This window comes from Gadus macrocephalus, chromosome 9, assembly GCF_031168955.1.
Source record: "Gadus macrocephalus chromosome 9, ASM3116895v1".
In the NCBI taxonomy this organism is placed as follows: Eukaryota; Metazoa; Chordata; class Actinopteri; order Gadiformes; family Gadidae; genus Gadus; species Gadus macrocephalus.
The window spans coordinates 20,309,642-20,330,350 of record NC_082390.1 but is presented as its reverse complement, the minus strand read 5'-3'; the positions used below and the strand labels follow the sequence as shown (position 1 = coordinate 20,330,350).

Genomic DNA, 20,709 nt, shown 5'->3' with positions numbered 1-20,709 from the left:
TGGTACACAAGGTTACTGCAGGTAGTGCTCGAGGGTACTGCAGGTGGTACGTATACCACTGGTGGTACACAAGGGTACTGCAAGTAATGCTTGAGGGTACTGCAGGTGGTACACTCACCACTGGTGGTACATAAGGGTACTGCAGGTAGTACTTGAGGGTACTGCAGGTGGTACACTCACCACTGGTGGTACATGAGGGTAATGCAGGTAGTACTCAAGGGTACTGCAGGTGGTAAGCTCACCTCTGAAGAAGAGGAGAGGAAGACCAAAAAGTCAAAGAAAAAATCGGATTCATACAGCCGTTCAAGAAGTAAGCACAGGTCGTCTTTATAATCAGATAGTTTCTTACACTAAAGTTGCCCATTACTTAACTGTTTTCTACAGTTCATATACATAGCAGTTTAGGTAATAATAATCAGAGAGGGACTAAGAGTTGTTACATTATGTCTATACTGCATAGAATTATATATTTTAGTATTCACTACGAATTCTGCAACCCTGTGTAATTGCTGTCATAAGGCTGTGCTCCTCTGGTTATGTTAGAAATACACTGCCCTGCCCAAAAAAAGGTCCCACACTCGACCATCTTAAGCTTTGATTACGGCACATATTCTCCGTAGCACAATTTAATGAGCTTTATTTGGCACAAAAAGCCAATTGAAGCATTTCTTCCTGATATGCTGAGGAGTGGTTGTCTTAAGGCTACTCAGCTGTATAGTCGATATCCCTTATGTTCTCTTCACATTGCATGTGGAAATGCTCTTACTTTCACTATTAAAAATTGCCGGGAGTTTTACTGTTGATATTTTATATTTTGATTGCATCAAATGTTTGAAGAGATCTTGGAGAGAGATTTTATCTGAACACATTTCTTCCTCAAAGATGACTGTTCACCACTATTTATTCCGGTTTAAATAATGCGTTGGACAGATCTTAATCCGATTTTAGTAGTTTCATCTTCTCCTGAATAGTTTTCCTTCTTTGATGCAAGACAATAATTTAACAGTTCTGAAACAATTGCATCTTTTCCACAACCACAGCATATGTCTTCTGACATGGTTGTTTAAGAAATAAGAAGCTATTCACTGCATCAGATAGGGTTAAATAACTTGTTGCAAACTGAAACATAGCACTGCAGTTTTTGACTGATGGAAGGCTCTTTCCGATTTGCTTAGTAAAATCCAGGTGGTCAATTTCTTTTTGGCCGGGCAGTGTAACTAGCCTCCAAAGCAGATGAAGGATTCTACTTACCTTAGTGGTTCAATCTGCATCCTCCATCCTGGCTGGTTATGTTAGGTAAAGCCTCTGAGACAGTTAAGAAAGGACACTACTTTTCTGTGCTGGTACTTCCAGGCTGGCAATGGCACCATTGCTAGTCACGGGCATATAGAAAAGGAGCTAAATCTAATATAACCAGCCTGAAAGGTGGATGAACAATGTACCAGGAGAAAAGTAGAATCCTTTCTTATCTGCTTATATTACCTACATTATAGGGTGCAACTCAACAATGCATGTCTGAAAATGGATCCTGACAAAAAAGTTTTGTTATTTGTTTTTTTCTTGTTAAGTGACCACAACAGACGGAGTCATTGAAAGGCATGAAAAGGCAATGAAAAGATTCTCGCAATATGGCTCGATGAAGAAGGCTTTTGAAAAGCTGAAGGTAGACAGGAACACAATTGCCAGGACTCCTGTGATTGCAGAGCTGTTCCTCACCTTCCCGGATCGTTTCAAAGAGCTCAATAGAGAGCACGATGATAAGATAGTCGACTTTGCAGAGCGCTGCAGGAATGCTATTGCAAAGGATATGGCAGAGGTCATAACTGAAAACAAAAAAAAGGGCAAGCTCTTCCTGATAATGTACCAATATACTTAAGGGCTTGGGTTTTAGGTTCAAAGGGGCATGGATTCTAGGTTTAAAGGGGCATGAGCAACACTGAAAGTTTGTACAAATCAGTGAATATCTCCTCACAATCCCCTCAACAAAACATCTGTTGTTAATGGTTGGATTTTTTTTCTATTTTGAGCAGCCGTTTAAAATATTATTTATTTTAATGCAACTGTTTTGTTCTTGTTCACTTGTTCATTTAAGGACTGGAAAGTGTTTTTTTTTAAGTGGTTCTTATTTCATTTTGGCCAAAACTATACATTTTTTGTTTTGTGTCTTCATGTAAAGAGACCGTCTTGACTTATATTGCTTTTGTTTAGGTATTTTCCTCATGTAATACCCAAATGCTTCATGATACATTTATGAAGTTGTGACTACTGCACACTGTTGTGTGTGTAATTAAGTGTAATAACATTTACTGAAAAGTCCAAATTGTTTCACTGAGGTAAAGGGAATAATTCATGAAAGTATAATAAAGGTCTCATGACAGTCAATGTTAAAATTGGCCAGTGTAGTAACTTTTAATGACATATTATTGAAATGTCCAAATTGTTTCACTTTACTTGAGGCCAACAGAATCATTCATGAGCCTGTTGTAAAGGCATTAGAGAGTGAAATAACGCTTCATGACATATTATTGAAATCATGTCCAAATTGTTTCACTTTACTTGAGGCCAATAGAATCATTCATGAGCCATTGAGCCTGTTGTAAAGGCATTAGACAGTGTAATAACGCTTCATGACATGTCATTGAAATGTCCAAATTGTTTCACTTTACTCGAGGCAAACAGAATCATTCATGACAGTATAATAAATGTCTCATGAAAGTCAATGTCAAAACCTTCCGCATATGAGTTTAATGTAATCTTACATAAATCGAAATAGTTTCTTTACATTTGATTATTAAGCCTACTTTGACATGTTTATGACAGGTCATGTTATTGGTCAATGTCAAGTCGACATAACCAAGACATCGACAAGATATTTTGTCTTCGTTAATGTCAGGTTGTCATAACAAAGACATCGACAAGTTATTTTGTCTCAGCTTATGTCAGGTTGTCATAACAAAGACATCTCATACAATGTCAATGTTGCATTAAACGTGACATAATTGACCGAATTACACTTTATGACAACAGTCATAACTATTCATAATGTTCATGACAGGTGTCATGTCATGGTTATGACAGTGTAATGACAGTCTTATGACAGTCTTATGTATACACCTTCAAATAAAGTGTTACCAAAAATGCTCACTTTGTTTTACAGAACTCACCGCAATTTCTGCAGGAAATGCATTTCCTAGTTTGTATTAATCTTGATGATTATGGCTTGAAGCTCATGAAAACCATAAATTCTTAGAAAATTTGAATACTAGATAAGACCAATAAAGAAATTATTTTTAAAGGCTCCTTTTGCATGAATTACTGCATCAATGCGGAGTGGCATGGAGTCGATCAGCCTGTGGCCCTGTGTGGGCAGGTGCCAAGTCCTGCTGAAAAAAGAAATCAGCATCTCCATAAAGCTTGTCAGCAGAAGGAATCATTGAGTGCTGTTAAACATCCTAGTATTGTGTGTACTTATTGTAATTCGTTTTGGATTAAAGTGTCTGCTAAATGTAAAGGTAAATGTAATGTTGGCTGCTCCACCTCTTCTTCCTCCCCCGCATCTTAATCAATCTCTGTTCAGACCACAACCCTCCTACTCTTTTGGTGTTGTCGCACATTCATCTTTTAACTCCTGAACTGAACAACAGAAACCAGACGCGTTTTTTCCCAGTCCAAGAAAACCAAAACAGCTCAGCCCAACCCAATCCTTATGGGGTTAGTTTAGCCCAACCAAACCCTTATGGGGCTAGTTCAGCCCAGCCCAGTCCTTAGGGGGTTGGTTCAGCCCAGCCCAGTCCTTAGGGGGTTGGTTCAGCCCAACCAAATCCTTATGGGGTTTGTTCAGCCCAGCCTAATCCTTGAGGGGTTGGTTCAGCCCAACCCAGTCCTTATGGGGTTGGTTCAGCCCAACCCAGTCCTTATGGGATTGGTTCTTTCTAAAGGGAGGTGCTACAGCATCGATCCCTTTCCGCAATTAATGCAATAATATAATTTATTGAAAACATGAAATATACATCCACATTGATACAGCTTACCATTTCAGCAATTAGGCTATAACATATTTGAAATAAGACATCCATATAAACATAGATTCATTATACCAATAATTATATAAAAAGTTGGTATATTGCTGAATAAAAAGGATTCAGTGACGAGAGTAGGTCTACATACATAGGTCTATTACAATTATAAGAGGCCTACAACTTTTTGAATTAATCCTCTATGTTCATAACCTGATGCTTATGGTTCATAATTTTCTATTAGTTTGGGCCTACTGGTATACAATCCAACTTCAGCTCATCTAAAAATGTAGTTATTAGAATGTAGGCCATTGGAAACACCACTGAGGACTCTTCGAAGGCTGACTGTGTGTGTGTGTGCGCGTGTGTGTGTGTGTGTGTGTAGGTGTATGTGTGTTTCGCTGGGAGACCCGCGGTACAGGAAATATAACTGTACTTATTCTACACTTACAATAGCAACATTAAATTCATAACATGATGAACGACGTGACTATAATGACATTCATCATGTTTGCTTTCAACATGTTTTGGACTACAGGACTACAGGTGGATTACAGGTGGACTAGAGGACTACAGGTGGATTACAGGTGGACTAGATGACTACAGGTGGATTACAGGTGGCCTACAGTACTACAGGTGGGCTACAGGACTACAGGTGGACTACAGGACTAAAGGTGGACTAGAGGACTACAGGTGGACTAGAGGACTACAGGTGGACTACAGGTGGACTAGAGGACTACAGGTGGACTACAGGTGGACTACAGGACTACAGGTGGACTACAGGACTACAGGTGGACAACAGGACTTGCTATTCCTTCTTCAGAACTGCGAAGTGAACCTTGCACGTCTTCAGACTGCTGTTGTCCCACATGTACAGCACTTGTTTGTGAGGGTAGTAGGACAGCATGGCCAGGATGCCGTTCGCTTGCCTCAAAGCATAGCTCACAGCCAGAGATACTCCTCTTTCCAAATCAAAGCCATGTGTGATCTTTTTGTCTTTCGAATCAGTGATATAAAGTATCCCATACGCAATAAATCCATTCCCCGCTTTGGATTTAGGGTACCTGGTGTGAATAATGGATGTCACAGAAAAGTTCTCATGGTTTAGTTTGGCCACTACTAAAGTCTCATCAGTGGCCGATGCAGCCATAACCCACAGACCGCTTTCATCCACCGCAAACTTATAATATGTCTTTGAGTTTTCGAACAGATATGAGCGGTGGCGATGCCTTGTGTTTTCAATAACAAGAAAGCTTGTCGTCTTGGTCTCCAAGTTGAATCTGTGCAAATAAAGCACACGCGGTGGTTAATGCTCAAGTCGAGATTGTTATCCCTAAATATGACCAACATATCTGAAATCGAACATGAAATCCGCTCAAAGCCTCACTTGAGCAGTTTGTTTGTGCCTGCATTATGGAAGTACAGAAAGCCGTTGTAGACCACACTCCCACAGCCCTGGTAGAACTTGTCTAGGAGTGTGTTCCTTCCACCGCTCTTAAGGTAGGATAGAAGGTTCGGATACTCCAATATAATTCGACCTAAGAACACAAACAAATGGGCGTTAAATCCACCGGGTCGTTAGCAAGCGATCCACAAGAACAGCTGAGTGAGCCTCGGGTCACCTGAGAAGTGGTCCAGCAGCCAGTAGCGCTCTTCACGCAGAGGGGCTGCGTCTGCCACCCAAGCTCCGAACGTGCTCTGCATCTGGGTGACATTCTCAAAACACGTTATGGTTCTGAGAACGCTCTCTGAGTACAAACACAAAGAACTCTTCAAAATGTGGCTCCATTGTTTTGATATCTTGGTTGTTATTATTTTTATTAACAGAAGTATTGGCAAATAATAATACCAGTTCTTTCAAACGTCCCTTTGCCAGCTTCTTTCGACGAGTCGTTGGTCTGGTGCAGACCAGGTAAGGATGAAGCTGGAACATCAAATACATTAAGAATATAATTATACGACCGTATATGATCTACTGTTCTAATTGTTTTTTTCATTTTTAGTAGTAGTAAAAATAATCTGCATGAATAGAATCTAAAATACATTAAATCACAGATATAATATATGGTTTAAAATAAAGATACATTTAAATGTAATGAAGAAGTAAGATATGCTAACAAAATAAACAGAAAGGGTTTCCGACCAGATGTTTTATCTGTATTTTCTTTCTCCGTTCCAGTCAAGTTGTTGTTGCCCGGCAAATAGACTACAGAAGAGACGGCAGGAAAAAAATTAACCTTGGCTGTGGTTTTGATATTCTTTTGATTTAAATAGTCATTTCATATTGAATCGCATTGTTCAGTATGTAATTACTTTAACACACACACATCAAAACACACACACACACCTGTAATGTTGAAGGGTCTTGGATTTGTGTAATTTTTTTTAACAGTGTCATTGCCTTGACCTACAGTGGATTTAGTTTTTAAGTGAGACGTTGAGATTATTTTTCCCAAGCCACAGACACCAATAAGCAATTATATTGCAATATTTGGTTGAAAATCTGTGCCTAAGGCCTTAGACTTAGAGAGCAGGTAACTATATAGACCAATCAGCCTGAGTCAACAGGTGTCCTACCGGGTTCCATGGGTGTGTTTCCCTCCTCCTCAGCACTGCTCAGCCTACTGCGTGGTGCGAGGGTTGAAGAAGAAGAGGCTGGGAACGCAAAATTGGATCCAACTGATTAGGATCACCATTTTATAGCATTGTCGTTCTTATTCATGGCCATCCAATTCTTTTTATTATTTATATTTTTTGTTAATTTCCTGTTGACTTTAAGTATTTATAACATGAAGCCTGTAACACAAAGTACTCTTCTTCCACCTGTTCTGGTGATTGGTTTTGATTCTGCAGTGCTTTGCTTCGATCATGATAAGATAATTTAAAATTGATATCATGATTGGGTGGAGATTCACCTAAACTGCACTTGTAAATTAACCTTATAATAGGATGAGATACAATGTATGCATGCACAAGAGAACTGCACTGCAGGAATGGACAAAAACAAACTGAAAGATGTAGCTTATAGTATGTTCTTAATGCATTTTATTTGTCATTCTTAAAAACGGGTCATTTTTATTATCTGTTGGCTTGTAGATGTACTAATCCACAGCTACCTGCTCTTCACTCTTTAATAGGACTTGCATTGTCCACAGTGGGAATATCTTGTCTTCACAAAAACCCACGGTCATAAACCATCTCCCTTAGGAGATGGTTTATCACTTTTCAAAAGTAGGCTGTTACTGTTGAACATGTATAATTTATTATTTTGCTCCAATAGTTTTTCCTGCTATTTCCTATTTGAAAGGTTATCGCTTTGTATAGTGTAAGTAATATCTATATTTGACATATCTAAAGGATGATGGGATCTTTCTTAGAAATGACCTGTACATTTAATTGAAATGAACACTTTAAGTACCACCAGTTAAAATCAATGTGAAGCAACACAACTTAACAGAGAGGTGTACCGTATTCCAAGGTCGTGGTGGTGGGTTGTCCCTCAGCCCTGTTCAAGATGCTTGGTTGACCTGGGCTGGCAGCAGGGGAGGCTGTGAAAGAAGATCAAACTCATTTCAAACTGATTTGTACAACATTGTTCTTATTATTTATATAATATCATTTATACGATTGCACTTACTTCCACAAAGAGTTAAATGAACATTCCCACCTGTTACAATGTAAGACCTGGTGAAAGACCCATCAGAGCTGTCTTTTCCTTGGTCAGCATACATTGGTGGTAGTTCTGGAAAATAAAAATGCAACCGAAATAACAATTTTGCCCAGAACAATTCATGACCGTTTTTACTGTAAATAGGACTAATAATAGCAGTGAAGTATTTCATAGTTTAGTATAATGAACTAAATATAATAATACAATATAATTTATTAATAATAATAATAATAATAATAATAATAATAACAATAATAATAATTATAATGTATAATCCTTTATTCTTTCTTAAAAGCATGATTCTGTTATGTTGCAACTTGCTCGGGTCTGCAGCATCAAGATTCAACTCCTCATTGCTTCGATTTAAATCGGTTTTGTCTGCAACAAATTCAATAAACAAATGAATTTACATCTTCACAGAAGCCTAGTCTTAATAGCAAATGTTATTATAAATCACCTGTTATGTTACTAGGGCCTGCAGCATCAAGATCCAACTTCTCATTGCTTCGATTTAAATCGGTTTGTTCTGCAAGAAATTCAATAAACAAATGAATTTACATTTTCACAGAATTATAGTCTTAATAGCACATTGTATATGCATTTTATATTTCAATCTGTAACATTTAAAAAAATCATCATTCATAATTTTTCAAAAGTAGGCTGTTACTGTTGAACATGTATAATTGATTATTTTGCTCCAATAGTTTTTTCCTGCTATTTCCTATTTGAAAGGTTATCTCTTTGTATAGTGTAAGTAATATCAATATTTGACATATCTAAAGGATGATGGGATCTTTCTTAGAAATGACCTGTACATTTAATTGAAATGAACACTTTAAGTACCACCAGTTCAAATCAATGTGAAGCAACACAACTGAACAGATAGGTGTACCGTATTCCAAGGTCGTGGTGGTGGGTTGTCCCTCAGCCCTGTTCAAGATGCTTGGTTGACCTGGGCTGGCAGCAGGGGAGGCTGTGAAAGAAGATCAAACTCATTTCCAACTGATTTGTACAACATTGCTATTATTTATATCACATCATTTATACGATTGCACTTACTTCCACAAAGAGTTAAATGAACATTCCCACCTGTTACAATGTAAGACCTGGTGAAAGACCCATCAGAGCTGTCTTTTCCTTGGTCAGCATACATTGGTGGTAGTTCTGGAAAATAATAATTCAACAGAAATTAAAATTTTGCCCAGAACAATTCATGACCGTTTTTACTGTAAATTTGACTAATAATAGCAGTGAAGTATTTCATAGTATAGTATAATGAACTAAATATAATAATACGATATAATTTATTAATAATAATAATAATACTAATAATTCTAATGTATAATCCTTTATTCTCTCTTAAAAGCATGATTCTGTTATGTTACTAGGGTCTGCAGCACCAAGATTCAACTTCTCATTGCTTCGATTTAAATCGGTTTGTTCTGCAACAAATTCAATAAACAAATGAATTTACATCTTCAAAGAAGCTTAGTCTTAATAGCACATTTTATTATAAATCACCTGTTATGTTACTAGGGCCTGCAGCATCAAGATCCAACTTCTCATTGTTTCGATTTAAATCGGTTTGTTCTGCAAGAAATTCAATAAACAAATGAATTTACATTTTCACAGAATTCTAGTCTTAATAGCACATTGTATATGCATTTTATATTGCAATCTGTAACATTTAAAAAAATCATCATTCATAAATTTTCAAAAGTGGGTTGTTAATGATGAAAATGTATCATTTTATATTTCGCTCCAATAGTTTTTCCTGCTATTTCCTGTTTCAAAGGTTATCTCTTTGTATAGTGTAAATAATATCAATATTTGACATAGCTAAAGTATTATGGGATCTTTCTTAGAAATGACCTGTACATTTAATTGAATTGAACACTTCAAGTACCGCCAGTTCAAATCAGTTCAAATCAATGTGAAGCAACACAACTTAACAGAGAGGTGTACCGTATTCCAAGGTCGTGGTGGTGGGTTGTCCCTCAGCCCTGTTCAAGATGCTTGGTTGACCTGGGCTGGCAGCAGGGGAGGCTGTGAAAGAAGATCAAACTCATTTCAAACTGATTCGTACAACATTGTTATTATTTATATCATACGATTTATTCGATTGCATTTTCTTCCAGAAAGAGTTCAATTAAAATTCTCACCTGTTACACTGTAAGACCTGGTGAAAGACCCATCAGAGCTGTTGTTTCCTTGGTCAGCATATATTGGTGGTAGTTCTGGGAGAAAAAACGCAACAGAAATTAAAACTTTTGCCCAGAACATTGCAAGACCGTTTTTACTGTAAATATGACTAATTATAGTAGTGAAGTATTTCATAGTTTGGTATAATTAACTAAATATAATAATGCAATATAATGACATAATGATAATGTATAATCCTTTATTCTTTCTTAGAAACATGATTCTCACCTGTTTTGATAACACGTTTTCTAACGTAATCTGCATCTGTTTTAGCAACAGTGTGGTTGCGACCCTCTGAATCAAAAGATGTTTGATCTGCAATGAATCAAACACGTCTCAGGGTTCATTTTCTATTAGTTTTTCTCTACAGCAAACATTTCAGGTCATGTATTAAAGGATTACTTCACCCATTCAGAACCGGCGTTCTAACATTATAAAATCGCTATTGTAATATATAAAAAATGTTTTTTTTCCCTCAGTCTAACCCAGTCTTCCCTTGGCTCAGCTTTCCTGATCAAATTTTCTCCCATGATGACGTCAAATGACGTAATCTCAGGAGAACTTTTGGTGTGTTCCTGAATCCTCGGACGCCAGCCTTCCGAGTTGCACGTTTGAGGTCACTTCCGGTCTCGGAGCATTCATAGAGCTCCTGTTCATCTTTGTGATTGTGACATGAAATTGGCTAGTCATTGTTTAGTATTAGCTACATTAGCCTCTTTAGCAAACCAGCTCGAAAACAAACAACACATTTTTACATTGTATTGCACGCACAGCAAGACCATGCAATGTATAAATTGGTGACCGGAATAAAGTAGCAATGTAATCAAGTGTGTAAGAGCATTTCAAATCGACATTAAATTGACCTACGTGGTACAAATACAAAAAAAATAAATCTCTTCACGGGCACAGCCATTTTGTCAAAAAGAAAATTTGTTTGACCGGTTGCCATGGTTATCTCTGTGTGGTTAATTTGCAGTTGCGGTGTTAATTGGCGATTTTGTCAGCTTGCTGTTACATTAAACTGTAATCAGACAACGCGGTTATATGCTATAGACCCTAGAGTATCTGTGTTATAAAGGCTGGGACGAATTTCGAATTATAAATGTGTACACTCTATGTTGTAAGCATATAGACCATCGCGATTTCCATTGAAATGAATGGCGCGGTAGGTAGTGAAAAATGAATTAAACTGTAATCAGACAACGCGGTTATATGCTATAGACCCTAGAGCAGGGGTCTCAAACTCGCGTCCCGGGGGGGCCACACTACGTCTTGATGTACAATAATGTAGCTGTAGTTATGATTCATAAGGGACACTGAGTGGTAGATGTCCTACCATGCTCCATGACCTTGAGTTCCTCCTGGGGCCTGGGTGTACTAGATGAGTCTGTTGAAGCCAACTGAATAAGAACCCATTTGACCAACTGACCCACAGACACATTCCCCTGATTGGAACGGGCCCCCATGGTTGTGTTCTGTATCGTCTGTAGGGGCCCGACCTCACTGGGAGGGGCTTCAGGACAATCTGCACCCCACAGACAAGGAGGACCTATGAGGAGGACAATTTAGAAGTCATGTGGTTTAGGCGGTCAGCAGCGGATCCCAATAACCCAGTGTTCATGATGAGTAATGATCATGAGTGACAGCTCCTCTTGTATGTTTGATCACCTGACATGCTGGACAAGATTCCAAATTAGATGAGCAGAATAATGTATGAACGCGGTGAACACATAACCCCCACATAGATAGTGTATGGGTAAGGGTAATTTCTGCCGCTGAATCTAAATATAAAATATGTAGTTCGATGATGTTGTGAAGTAGATTAGGATGATAGGAGTTGATGTCTTTAGCACCATTGCCGGGGACAATATATCGGACATGACTCAACAGTCAACTACCCAAATAGCTGTAGATAATGTTATGTATGTTGATATTACTACACAATAGGCGAATTACAAAGTACCCTTCCGAAAGTCCCATATTGCAAAACGCTCAGAATGGATTAAAAGGACCTTCTGCATCCCCTGGACCAGAGGATATACGAAGAGGCCAATTCGGAAGTCAAGTCACAAAAGATAACGCACCCTATAGGTGAATTGGAAACCTAACGTTTTGGAGACCTGCTTACCGGGTATTTATATAGGTGTAATGGGAAAACTATATTTTCACATTCTGTTCCTGTGACAGCCATTTGTGCAACGTGCCTTTTCGCTGACACCCAAGTGGTGGTCAAGGGTCAAAGGGTCTAACTGAGAAGTCACCACTATGAGAGAGTAAAGGACAGAGTTTCCTGTATTCTCAGTAAGTAGAAGAATGCATAAGGGGATCTCTGCTCCCTTGTTCCCTGTAACGTTGGATAATGTTAGGAACAGGTAGAGTGGCTAAACAATGCAAGGAATAGGAGACAGAGCTTAGATGATGAAAGGAACAACATGATGGATTTTTCCATCACACATCATGTTGGGAGCAGAGCTGTTGTGAGCACCTCTGAGACCTGTGGCAATGTATAATAAGTCCTTGCTTTTGTCAATGCATAGGACTTCAGCTTGCGGACCTCTTGGTACAAATTGGAAATCACGAAATCCCTGCCTGTCTGACTCTTCTGCCGGTTCCTGATCCCCGCCTGTCTGACTATTCTGCCGGTTCCTGATCCCCGCCTGTCTGACTATTCTGCCGGTTCCTGATCCCCGCCTGTCTGACTATTCTGCCGGTTCCTGATCCCCGCCTGTCTGACTATTCTGCCGGTTCCTGATCCCTGCCCGTCTGACTATCCTGCCTGCCGATCCTGTATCCGAATAAACTATTGACATGTTCCACGCTCCCATCTAAGGCCTTGGATCATTGTTTGTTTGTTTTATGGATTATTGTTAGTTCGTTGTATGTCCATTGTATGTTAGTGTATCGTTATTACCCTAATATCTAACCATAATTTTTATAAGTTTGGATTACTCTTTATTCTATCAAGTTGTTCAGTTTATGATTGACTTGGTCCGAAATTCCAACAACAATAGGCATTCCATTTTTTTTTTTTTTAAAGGCATCCTGTCATGATCCGCCTCTGGTTTTCTCATTCACCTGCCTGCCTTCCTGATCACTCCCAATTAACCCACCCACCTTCACCTGTGTTTCCCCTATATCAGTCCTTTCCTCCCAAACATTCCCTGCCAGATTGTCTCGTGTTTCACAGTGCTTTCCCGCGATTCAGATCCTGACCTACCACCGATCCTGCCTGTTCCCTGATCCCTGCCTGTCTGACTCTTCTGCCGGTTCCTGATCCCTGCCTGTCTGACTCTTCTGCCGGTTCCTGATCCCCGCCTGTCTGACTATTCTCCCGGTTCCTGATCCCTGCCTGTCTGACTCTTCTGCCGGTTCCTGATCCCCGCCTGTCTGACTATTCTGCCGGTTCCTGATCCCCGCCTGTCTGACTATTCTGCCGGTTCCTGATCCCCGCCTGTCTGACTATTCTGCCGGTTCCTGATCCCTGCCCGTCTGACTATCCTGCCTGCCGATCCTGTATCCGAATAAACTATTGACACTGTTCCACGCTCGTCGTCAGTCTGTGCACCTGGGTCCTGCTAAACGCCCCTGTTACAGCACAATCTGGCCAAGAATGGACCCAGACCCAATTGATGGCCGCCACGGTTCAGAGATAGCAGGATCTGGTACAACTCCCTGAAGCAGTCCGCGAACCTGTCCCAGAATTTCAGCCACATTCTACCCGGCCACACGGGTTCCCCCTTTCCAAGCCTTCAGTACCCCCTGTCTTCTCCTCGTCTGTCCCAACCGTCCCGTTGGATTGGGCGGTGCCGAGCCGATTCGATTGGCCCGCACCCCCCTTATATCGGAAGAGAGGGATAAGAGGCTAACCATGAACCTCTGTTTGTACTGCGGCCAGCGTGGTCACTTCGTCAACCGGTGCCCAGCAAAGGGGCAGAGTCCCCAAGTGAGCAGGAACATACTTGCGAGTTCCGCCATGGACACTACTTCTCCATCAAGACCCATTCTCTCCGGTGAGCTTCTGTTGTCCTCCGGTTCCCATCCCATAACCGCACTTGTCGATTCAGGGGCAGACGAGAGCATCATGGATCGGTCCCTCGCTCTTCGGCTGGGACTCCATCCAGAGAGACTGCCAGTGCCGATCTCCGCCAGAGCCCTGGATGGGCACGTGCTGGGGAGGGTGACTTCCCGGACAAATCCTGTGCACATGCTCCTGCCTGGAGGCCACAGGGAGACCATTCAGTTCATGCTCCTGCCCACACCCAACCAGCCGGTCATCTTGGGTCACTCCTGGCTTCGCAGACACAACCCCAACATCGACTGGTCCACCTGCTCCATCCGAGAATGGGGAGTTACCTGTCAGCAATCCTGTCTCAGGATCTCTTCACCGTGTCCTGTTGCTCTCGCTCCTGCTCCAGCCTCGGACGTCTCCGGGGTCCCTGCCGTTTACCATGACCTCAGAGAGGTCTTCCATAAGGCCAGGGCCACCTCCTTGCCCCCTCACCGTCCCTACGACTGTGCCATCGACCTACTTCCGGGCACTTCACCCCCCAAGAGACGCTTGTACTCCCTCTCTATTCCTGAGCGTTGGTGGACTATATCCAGAGTTCCCTAGCCACTGGGATCATCCGACCCTCCTCGTCACCGGCTGGAGCCGGGTTCTTCTTCGTGGGCAAGAAGGACAAGTCCCTGAGACCCTGTATCGATTATCGGGGACTGAACAACATCACAGTGAAGAACCGCTATCCCCTTCCACTACTCTCCTCCGCCTTTGAGCTGCTCCAGGGGGCAACGGTCTTCACCAAACTCGACCTGAGGAACGCCTACCACCTGGTCCGTATCAGAGAGGGAGACGAGTGGAAGACGGCCTTCAACACCCCAACGGGGCATTATGAGTACCTCGTGATGCCCTTCGGCTTGACCAACAGGCAGTCTTTCAAGCGCTCGTCAACGACCTGCTGCGGGACATGATTGACAAGTTTGTCTTGGTTTATCTGGATGATATCCTGATTTTCTCCCGCAATCTAGTGGAACACGTCACCCACGTCCGCTCAGTTCTCCGTCGCCTCCTGGACAACTCCTTGTTCGTCAAAGCGGAGAAGTGCGAGTTCCATGCTCCCTCTGTCACCTTCCTAGGATATATTATTGCTAAGTACAGCCTTCAGATGGATCCAGCCAAGGTCTCTGCTGTGACATCCTGGGCTACCCCGGAGACACGCAAGCAGCTGCAGCGTTTCCTGGGGTTCGCCAACTTCTATCGGTGTTTCATCCGAGGGTTCAGCTCCATCGCCTCCCCCCTCTCGGCCTTCACCTCACCCAAGGTTCCTTTCCGTTGGTCTGACGCTGCTCAAGAGTCCTTCGAAGCCCTCAAGGCCCGCTTCACCACCTCCCCCATCCTCCAGATCCCCGAACCCGAACGTCAGTTCATTGTGGAGGTGGACGCATCTGGTGTGAGAGTAGGGGGGATCCTCTCCCAGCGTTCATCCTCCGACCAGAAGGTCCACCCGTGTGCTTTTTTCTCTCGTCGCCTAACCCCCCCGGAGAGAAATTATGATATTGGAAACAGGGAGCGTCTGGTGGTGAAGCTGGCTCTGGAGGAGTGGCGGCACTGGCTAGAGGGAACCAGGGTTCCGTTCCTGGTTTGGACTGATCACCGAAACCTGGAGTATATCCGAACCGCCAAGAGACTCAACTCCAGACAGGCCCGCTGGTCTTTGTTTTTCGATCGGTTTAACTTCACCCTGTCCTATCGCCCTGGCTCTCGGAACACAAAGCCAGATGCCCTTTCTCGACAGTTCCCCGAGTCCCCTGATGAGACGGCTGAACCCTCCACCATTGTTCCGGCCTCCTGCCTTGTCGCTGCTGTCACCTGGGAGATTGAGGAGAAGGTAAGGGCCGCCTCCCTTAATCTGCCAGCCTCCAGTTCCTGCCCCCCGGACAGCCTGTTCGTTCCAGCCTCCCTCCGCTCCGACGTGCTCCAGTGGGGTCACGCTTCCCGACTCACCTGCCATCCCGGCATCCAGCGGACACAGGACTTCCTGCGACGGCGCTTCTGGTGGCCGTCACTGGAGGAGGATGTCCGGGGCTTCGTCAACGCATGCCCCGTGTGTAACCAGAGTAAGACCTCTCGCCGCCCCCTGCCGGCTTCCTGCACCCCTTGCCCATTCCCCATCATCCATGGTCGCACATCTCTCTGGACTTCGTGACCGGTCTTCCCGCGTCCAAGGGCCACACTGTCGTCCTCACCCTTGTGGATCGGTTTAGTAAGCTGGCCCATTTCATCCCCCTTACTAAACTCCCCTCTGCCAGAGAGACTGCGGACCTGCTCCTCCACCACGTCTTCCGCCTCCATGGATTACCCACCGATGTCGTCTCTGACCGGGGGCCCCAGTTCACCTCGGCCTTCTGGAGGGAGTTCTGCAGCCTAGTCGGGGCTACCGTCAGTCTGTCTTCCGGCTTCCATCCCCAGTCAAATGGACAGGCCGAGAGGGTTAATCAGGGCCTGGAGACCACCCTTCGATGCCTGGTGAACCGCAACCCGGCCTCCTGGTCTGACCAACTGGTATGGGTAGAATATGCGCATAACACCCTCACCTGTTCATCCACCGGTCTCTCTCCTTTTCAGTGCACCTACGGGTACCTGCCACCCCTTTTCCCCGACCTGGAGAAGGAGTCTTCCTGCCCCTCGGCCCAAGCCCTGATCCGTCGTTGTCGACGCACCTGGACCCGGGCGCGCACTGCTCTCTCCAAGGCTGCAGATCGCCACGCTTCTGCTGCCAGCAAGCACCGCACGCCGGCTCCTGAGTACCGACTTGGCCAGAAAGTCTGGCTCTCCACCCGTGACCTACCTCTCAAGGTGGAGAGTCGCAAGCTGGCTCCCAAGTTCATTGGACCATTTCCCATAATCCGCATCATTAACCCTGTGGCGGTACGCGTTCAGCTTCCTCATTCCATGAGGATCCATCCCACCTTCCATGTCTCCAGGGTCAAACCTGTCCAGGAGAGCCCTCTGGCTCCTCCCGTTCCGCCCCCTCCTCCCCCTCAGCTCGTCGACGGGGGTCCAGTGTTCACCGTCCGGCTCTCCTCCGCTCCCGCCGCCGTGGACGTGGGGTCCAGTATGGTGGACTGGGAGGGGTACGGTCCGGAGGAGCGCTCCTCGATCCCAGCTCGCTTCATCATGGACCCCCGCCTTATCTCTGACTTCCACCGATCCCAGCCTGACCAACCTGCCCCGTCCTCCCGCCCGCCCGCTACGGTTCTACCGGCGAGTGGTTCCTCTGACCTGCCGGGGAGAAGGGACTCCGATGTCGCGTCCTCCTCCTCTTCGGAGGACGCAATCTCTGAGGCCTCTGAAGAATTCTAACCCTCCTCCGGGCCCCCTCCACCCTCCCTGTTCGATTTAGGACGTCTGGAGCCGTCCCTTGCCGGGGGGGGGTACTGTCATGATCCGCCTCTGGTTTTCTCATTCACCTGCCTGCCTTCCTGATCACTCCCAATTAACCCAACCACCTTCACCTGTGTTTCCCCTATATCAGTCCTTTCCTCCCAAACATTCCCTGCCAGATTGTCTCTTGTGTTTCACAGTGCTTTCCCGCGATTCAGATCCTGACCTACCACTGATCCTGCCTGTTCTCTGATCCCTGCCTGTCTGACTCTTCTGCCTGTCTGACTCTTCTGCCGGTTCCTGATCCCTGCCTGTCTGACTCTTCTGCCGGTTCCTGATCCCCGCCTGTCTGACTATTCTCCCGGTTCCTGATCCCCGCCTGTCTGACTCTTCTGCCGGTTCCTGATCCCCGCCTGTCTGACTATTCTGCCGGTTCCTGATCCCTGCCCGTCTGACTATCCTGCCTGCCGATCCTGTATCCGAATAAACTATTGACACTGTTCCACGCTCGTCATCAGTCTGTGCACCTGGGTCCTGCTAAACGCCCCCGTTACACATCCAGAATAATGATGCCTTAACCCTAAAATAACAATATCCGCAGATACACTGTGAACACATAATGACGGAGAATCTCCTCTACAGCTAGGAGTCAAAGTCTAACAGAACAGAATCAATAAGAATCAGCAGCTGGTGAGAAGCAGAGGGGATATTTATATTGCACGGTGCTAACAGTGATTGAATAATTGCTAAATAATTCTTGACTCAGTTGAGAAGTGCAGACATACATTCCATACTATGTGGTGCTGGGTGTGCAGATTGACGAGGGCAAGAAGCCACAACTTTTTTCTATAAGCTGCAAACGCACTTCCTGGAGCTGAGCACGGGAACAGCTAATGGACGAGGCTGCGCTACGACTGTGACACTGGTACAGAAATTATCCAGCAATCCTAGATTGGTGTGGGTGATTTATGGTTTCTGCCGCAGTAATCTCTCCTCCTGCATGTAATATGTATTGCCTCCAACGTGTCATTGCGGATTTTGTGATTCGGCATTCGGCAATCATCGTCAGCGGAGGTCTTACCTGTTGAACCAGTATCTCCTTTAGGTCCTCGTTCTCCCTTTTCCCCAGGTGAACCTGGCAATCAGACAAAAGGCAAGCTTGATGTGATGATGTCTGTTGGTTTAGAATATCAGCATAATTTACGAAGGTCAACATGATGAGATTATTCACTGCTTTTTAAAAACTTGTTTTTATAACTGTAGAGCATTTCTGACTATGCTTTCCTCTGCCCTTGTTTGTTTATACTATTTCTCCAAGTTACCTCGGCAAGCAGAATTGTTTATTAAGATAGATGGGATTCAACTGTGTATTTCTGTACCTCATCAGGTATCGTTCTGATTCAAGTATCAATCCATAGAGTGCATTTTAATTAATTGAAGTCTGATAAACCCATTCTTTATCCATGCGAACTTCAGTTCAAGGGAATATCCTCCTGACAGAATACACGTTCAATGTGATGAGGCCGTGAGTCCTCATGAGTCCTCGATTAGCTACCCAACTTTAATACTCTGTTTATGCCCAACATTCAAACTGTTTACAGTGGAAAGGATTTGTAATGGAAAGTTCTCAATCATTCCTTTGGCGTAAGTTACTAAATCTTATGCAAGCAGCGTGAGATACACGCTCACTGTACCTCTCTTTGGAGAATGATCCAGATTGGTAGGTACAATTACCCCTTGGCCTTAGCAGGCAGGTCAGGACAGAGAGCAAGGCTTGGGCGTATAACAGATGTATACCGCAAAGGGCGGGGAGGACACTGAAACAGATTGGTGCTCCAGGAATCTCCCCCCCCCCCCCCTGGTCATTCTGTGCAGAGCGACCTCAGTCTTACACGACCGCCATTAGAGCAAAGCAGGTCTAACCTCTTTTTCCCCGCTTGCCGTCCAATCCTGGCATGCCATCCCATCCTTTCAAACCGTCTTTCCCACGCTCACCTGAATGAAGTCAAACCATTATCACTCATTCATTCTGATGGCGTTAAATACATTATTCATGGATTGAATATGAATGAATAAAGACTCATTGATAATACCTGGTGGTCCAGGGGGGCCTGAGATTGAAAAAAAATTGTAATGAATGATAGCATATAACTGCAGTACAAACACTCAACAATTGTATGGAACGTTTATTTGTATACCTGTCAAACAAATCCCTCTGGAGCTGTTACAAAGATCCAAGAAGAGTCTGAGCTGCAACAAATCAAATCCCAGATGCAGTCAGCTGACCGTGTTTCACAGGGATTCAAGTCAATCTCCTACTGTTCAGTACAAAATATGTTCTTATTTTGTGTGAGTAGTGTAATGAGTAGTGGGGAATGTATGGAATTCCTAGCACCTTCAATAAGGAATATCTCTTATTACTATTCCAAACAATTTGAGCAGATAACTGGACTATAGAGTCTGCTGGATCGAGAGATCAACAGAAGGAGGCAAATACATTTGAGTATTATACTTCACAGCCAGCTCTTGCGGCCCACTTATGGTCAACAGCTCTTGTGTTAGAGATTGAAGCTTCTCTACACATCAAGATCATCCTTACTGTACCAATAGCAATATTATGTTCCACCTTCTTCTGACTAATATACTGTCAGAAGAAGGAGACGTATAAAGCGTCTGCTAAATGCCCTCAATGGAAATCGAAATGTAAATCAAGAACTTCAAGTCAAGTCAGTCCAGTGGATGAAGGTGGGCCTCCTTACCGGCACCCTGGAGTACGTCATCATCATCAGAGCATCCTGGTGGTCTCCTCCAGGGGCCTCGGCCCCCCGCCGCCTCCTGCTGTGTTGCAGCGGCTCCGGGGGCTCCGTGTGTCCTGGTCCGCCCTCCATGGCCTCCAGCCGTGCCTCCAGCCGGGCCACGTGCTGTGTTAGGTCCCTGTGCCCAAGCAGCAGGCACACCAGCCCCCCGGACCCAAGGAGCAGCAGTGCCGCCATACCCAGCAGCAGCCCCCGCAGAGCCCACGGCAGCACCCCGTACTGCCTGTCCTTCATGCTTGTTTGGGTTGTTCCTCCCTGGCTGGCTGAGCAGCTAGCGGTGCTCTGAGGCGTGGTCCAACAAGGGCGGACACAAATCACAACCCCGCACAAACAGTTTCATATCTGAGAGACGTGCCAATGATTGAGACAAATGTCAGCCGCCAGCTATGCGGTGGCTGTTGGAGGAATGAGAAGAAAAAAAGGCATAATGACTCTTCAGAGACATGATGTGTTGCGCAACTTTCCCACATCTGGGGAACTATGACCATTCATAAGCCCCCGATGCACATGTTCAACATTTTTACATATTTTCCACAGTGGCATTTTGATGGAGACAGTATGATATACTTATGTTCACACGGATGTTCTATAACAGCCAGTATTAATACATTCAACCACAACAAC

General features: G+C 44.2%; 1 protein-coding gene across 2 annotated transcripts; it reads right to left on the bottom strand.

The window, feature by feature from the left end:
- Positions 1 to 3,970: 3,970 nt before the first annotated feature.
- LOC132464781 (gliomedin-like) lies at positions 3,971 to 20,497 on the bottom strand. 2 transcript variants are annotated; one of them, XM_060061346.1, is made up of 22 exons: positions 20,029 to 20,497; positions 19,468 to 19,519; positions 19,363 to 19,380; positions 19,193 to 19,264; positions 18,351 to 18,404; positions 11,225 to 11,437; positions 10,117 to 10,203; positions 9,849 to 9,923; positions 9,652 to 9,732; positions 9,208 to 9,276; positions 8,776 to 8,850; positions 8,579 to 8,659; positions 8,144 to 8,212; positions 7,684 to 7,758; positions 7,484 to 7,564; positions 6,594 to 6,671; positions 6,160 to 6,222; positions 5,866 to 5,940; positions 5,639 to 5,764; positions 5,404 to 5,554; positions 4,808 to 5,296; positions 3,971 to 4,758 (listed from the first exon to the last, which is right to left on the bottom strand). In XM_060061346.1, the coding sequence occupies exons 1-21, from the start codon at positions 20,317 to 20,319 to the stop codon at positions 4,825 to 4,827; spliced, it is 2,358 nt and encodes a 785-aa protein (XP_059917329.1). In that variant the 5' UTR covers positions 20,320 to 20,497; the 3' UTR covers positions 3,971 to 4,758; positions 4,808 to 4,824. The 2 variants fall into 2 exon arrangements, with proteins under 2 accessions (XP_059917329.1, XP_059917330.1); XM_060061347.1 differs by lacking the exon at positions 11,225 to 11,437 and having other exon boundaries at positions 3,971 to 5,296.
- Positions 20,498 to 20,709: the final 212 nt, after the last annotated feature.

Bases quoted from the DNA above. Each gene is read 5' to 3' on its own strand.
- LOC132464781 (XM_060061346.1), bottom strand. From the start codon at position 20,319: ATGAAGGACAGGCAGTACGGGGTGCTGCCGTGGGCTCTGCGGGGGCTG. The intron at 10,204-11,224 runs GTAGGACATCTA...GATTCATTGCAG, and splicing joins ACTCAAGGTCATGGAGCATG to ATCAAACATCTTTTGATTCA. The intron at 9,277-9,651 runs GTACACCTCTCT...AATTTCTTGCAG, and splicing joins CACCACGACCTTGGAATACG to AACAAACCGATTTAAATCGA.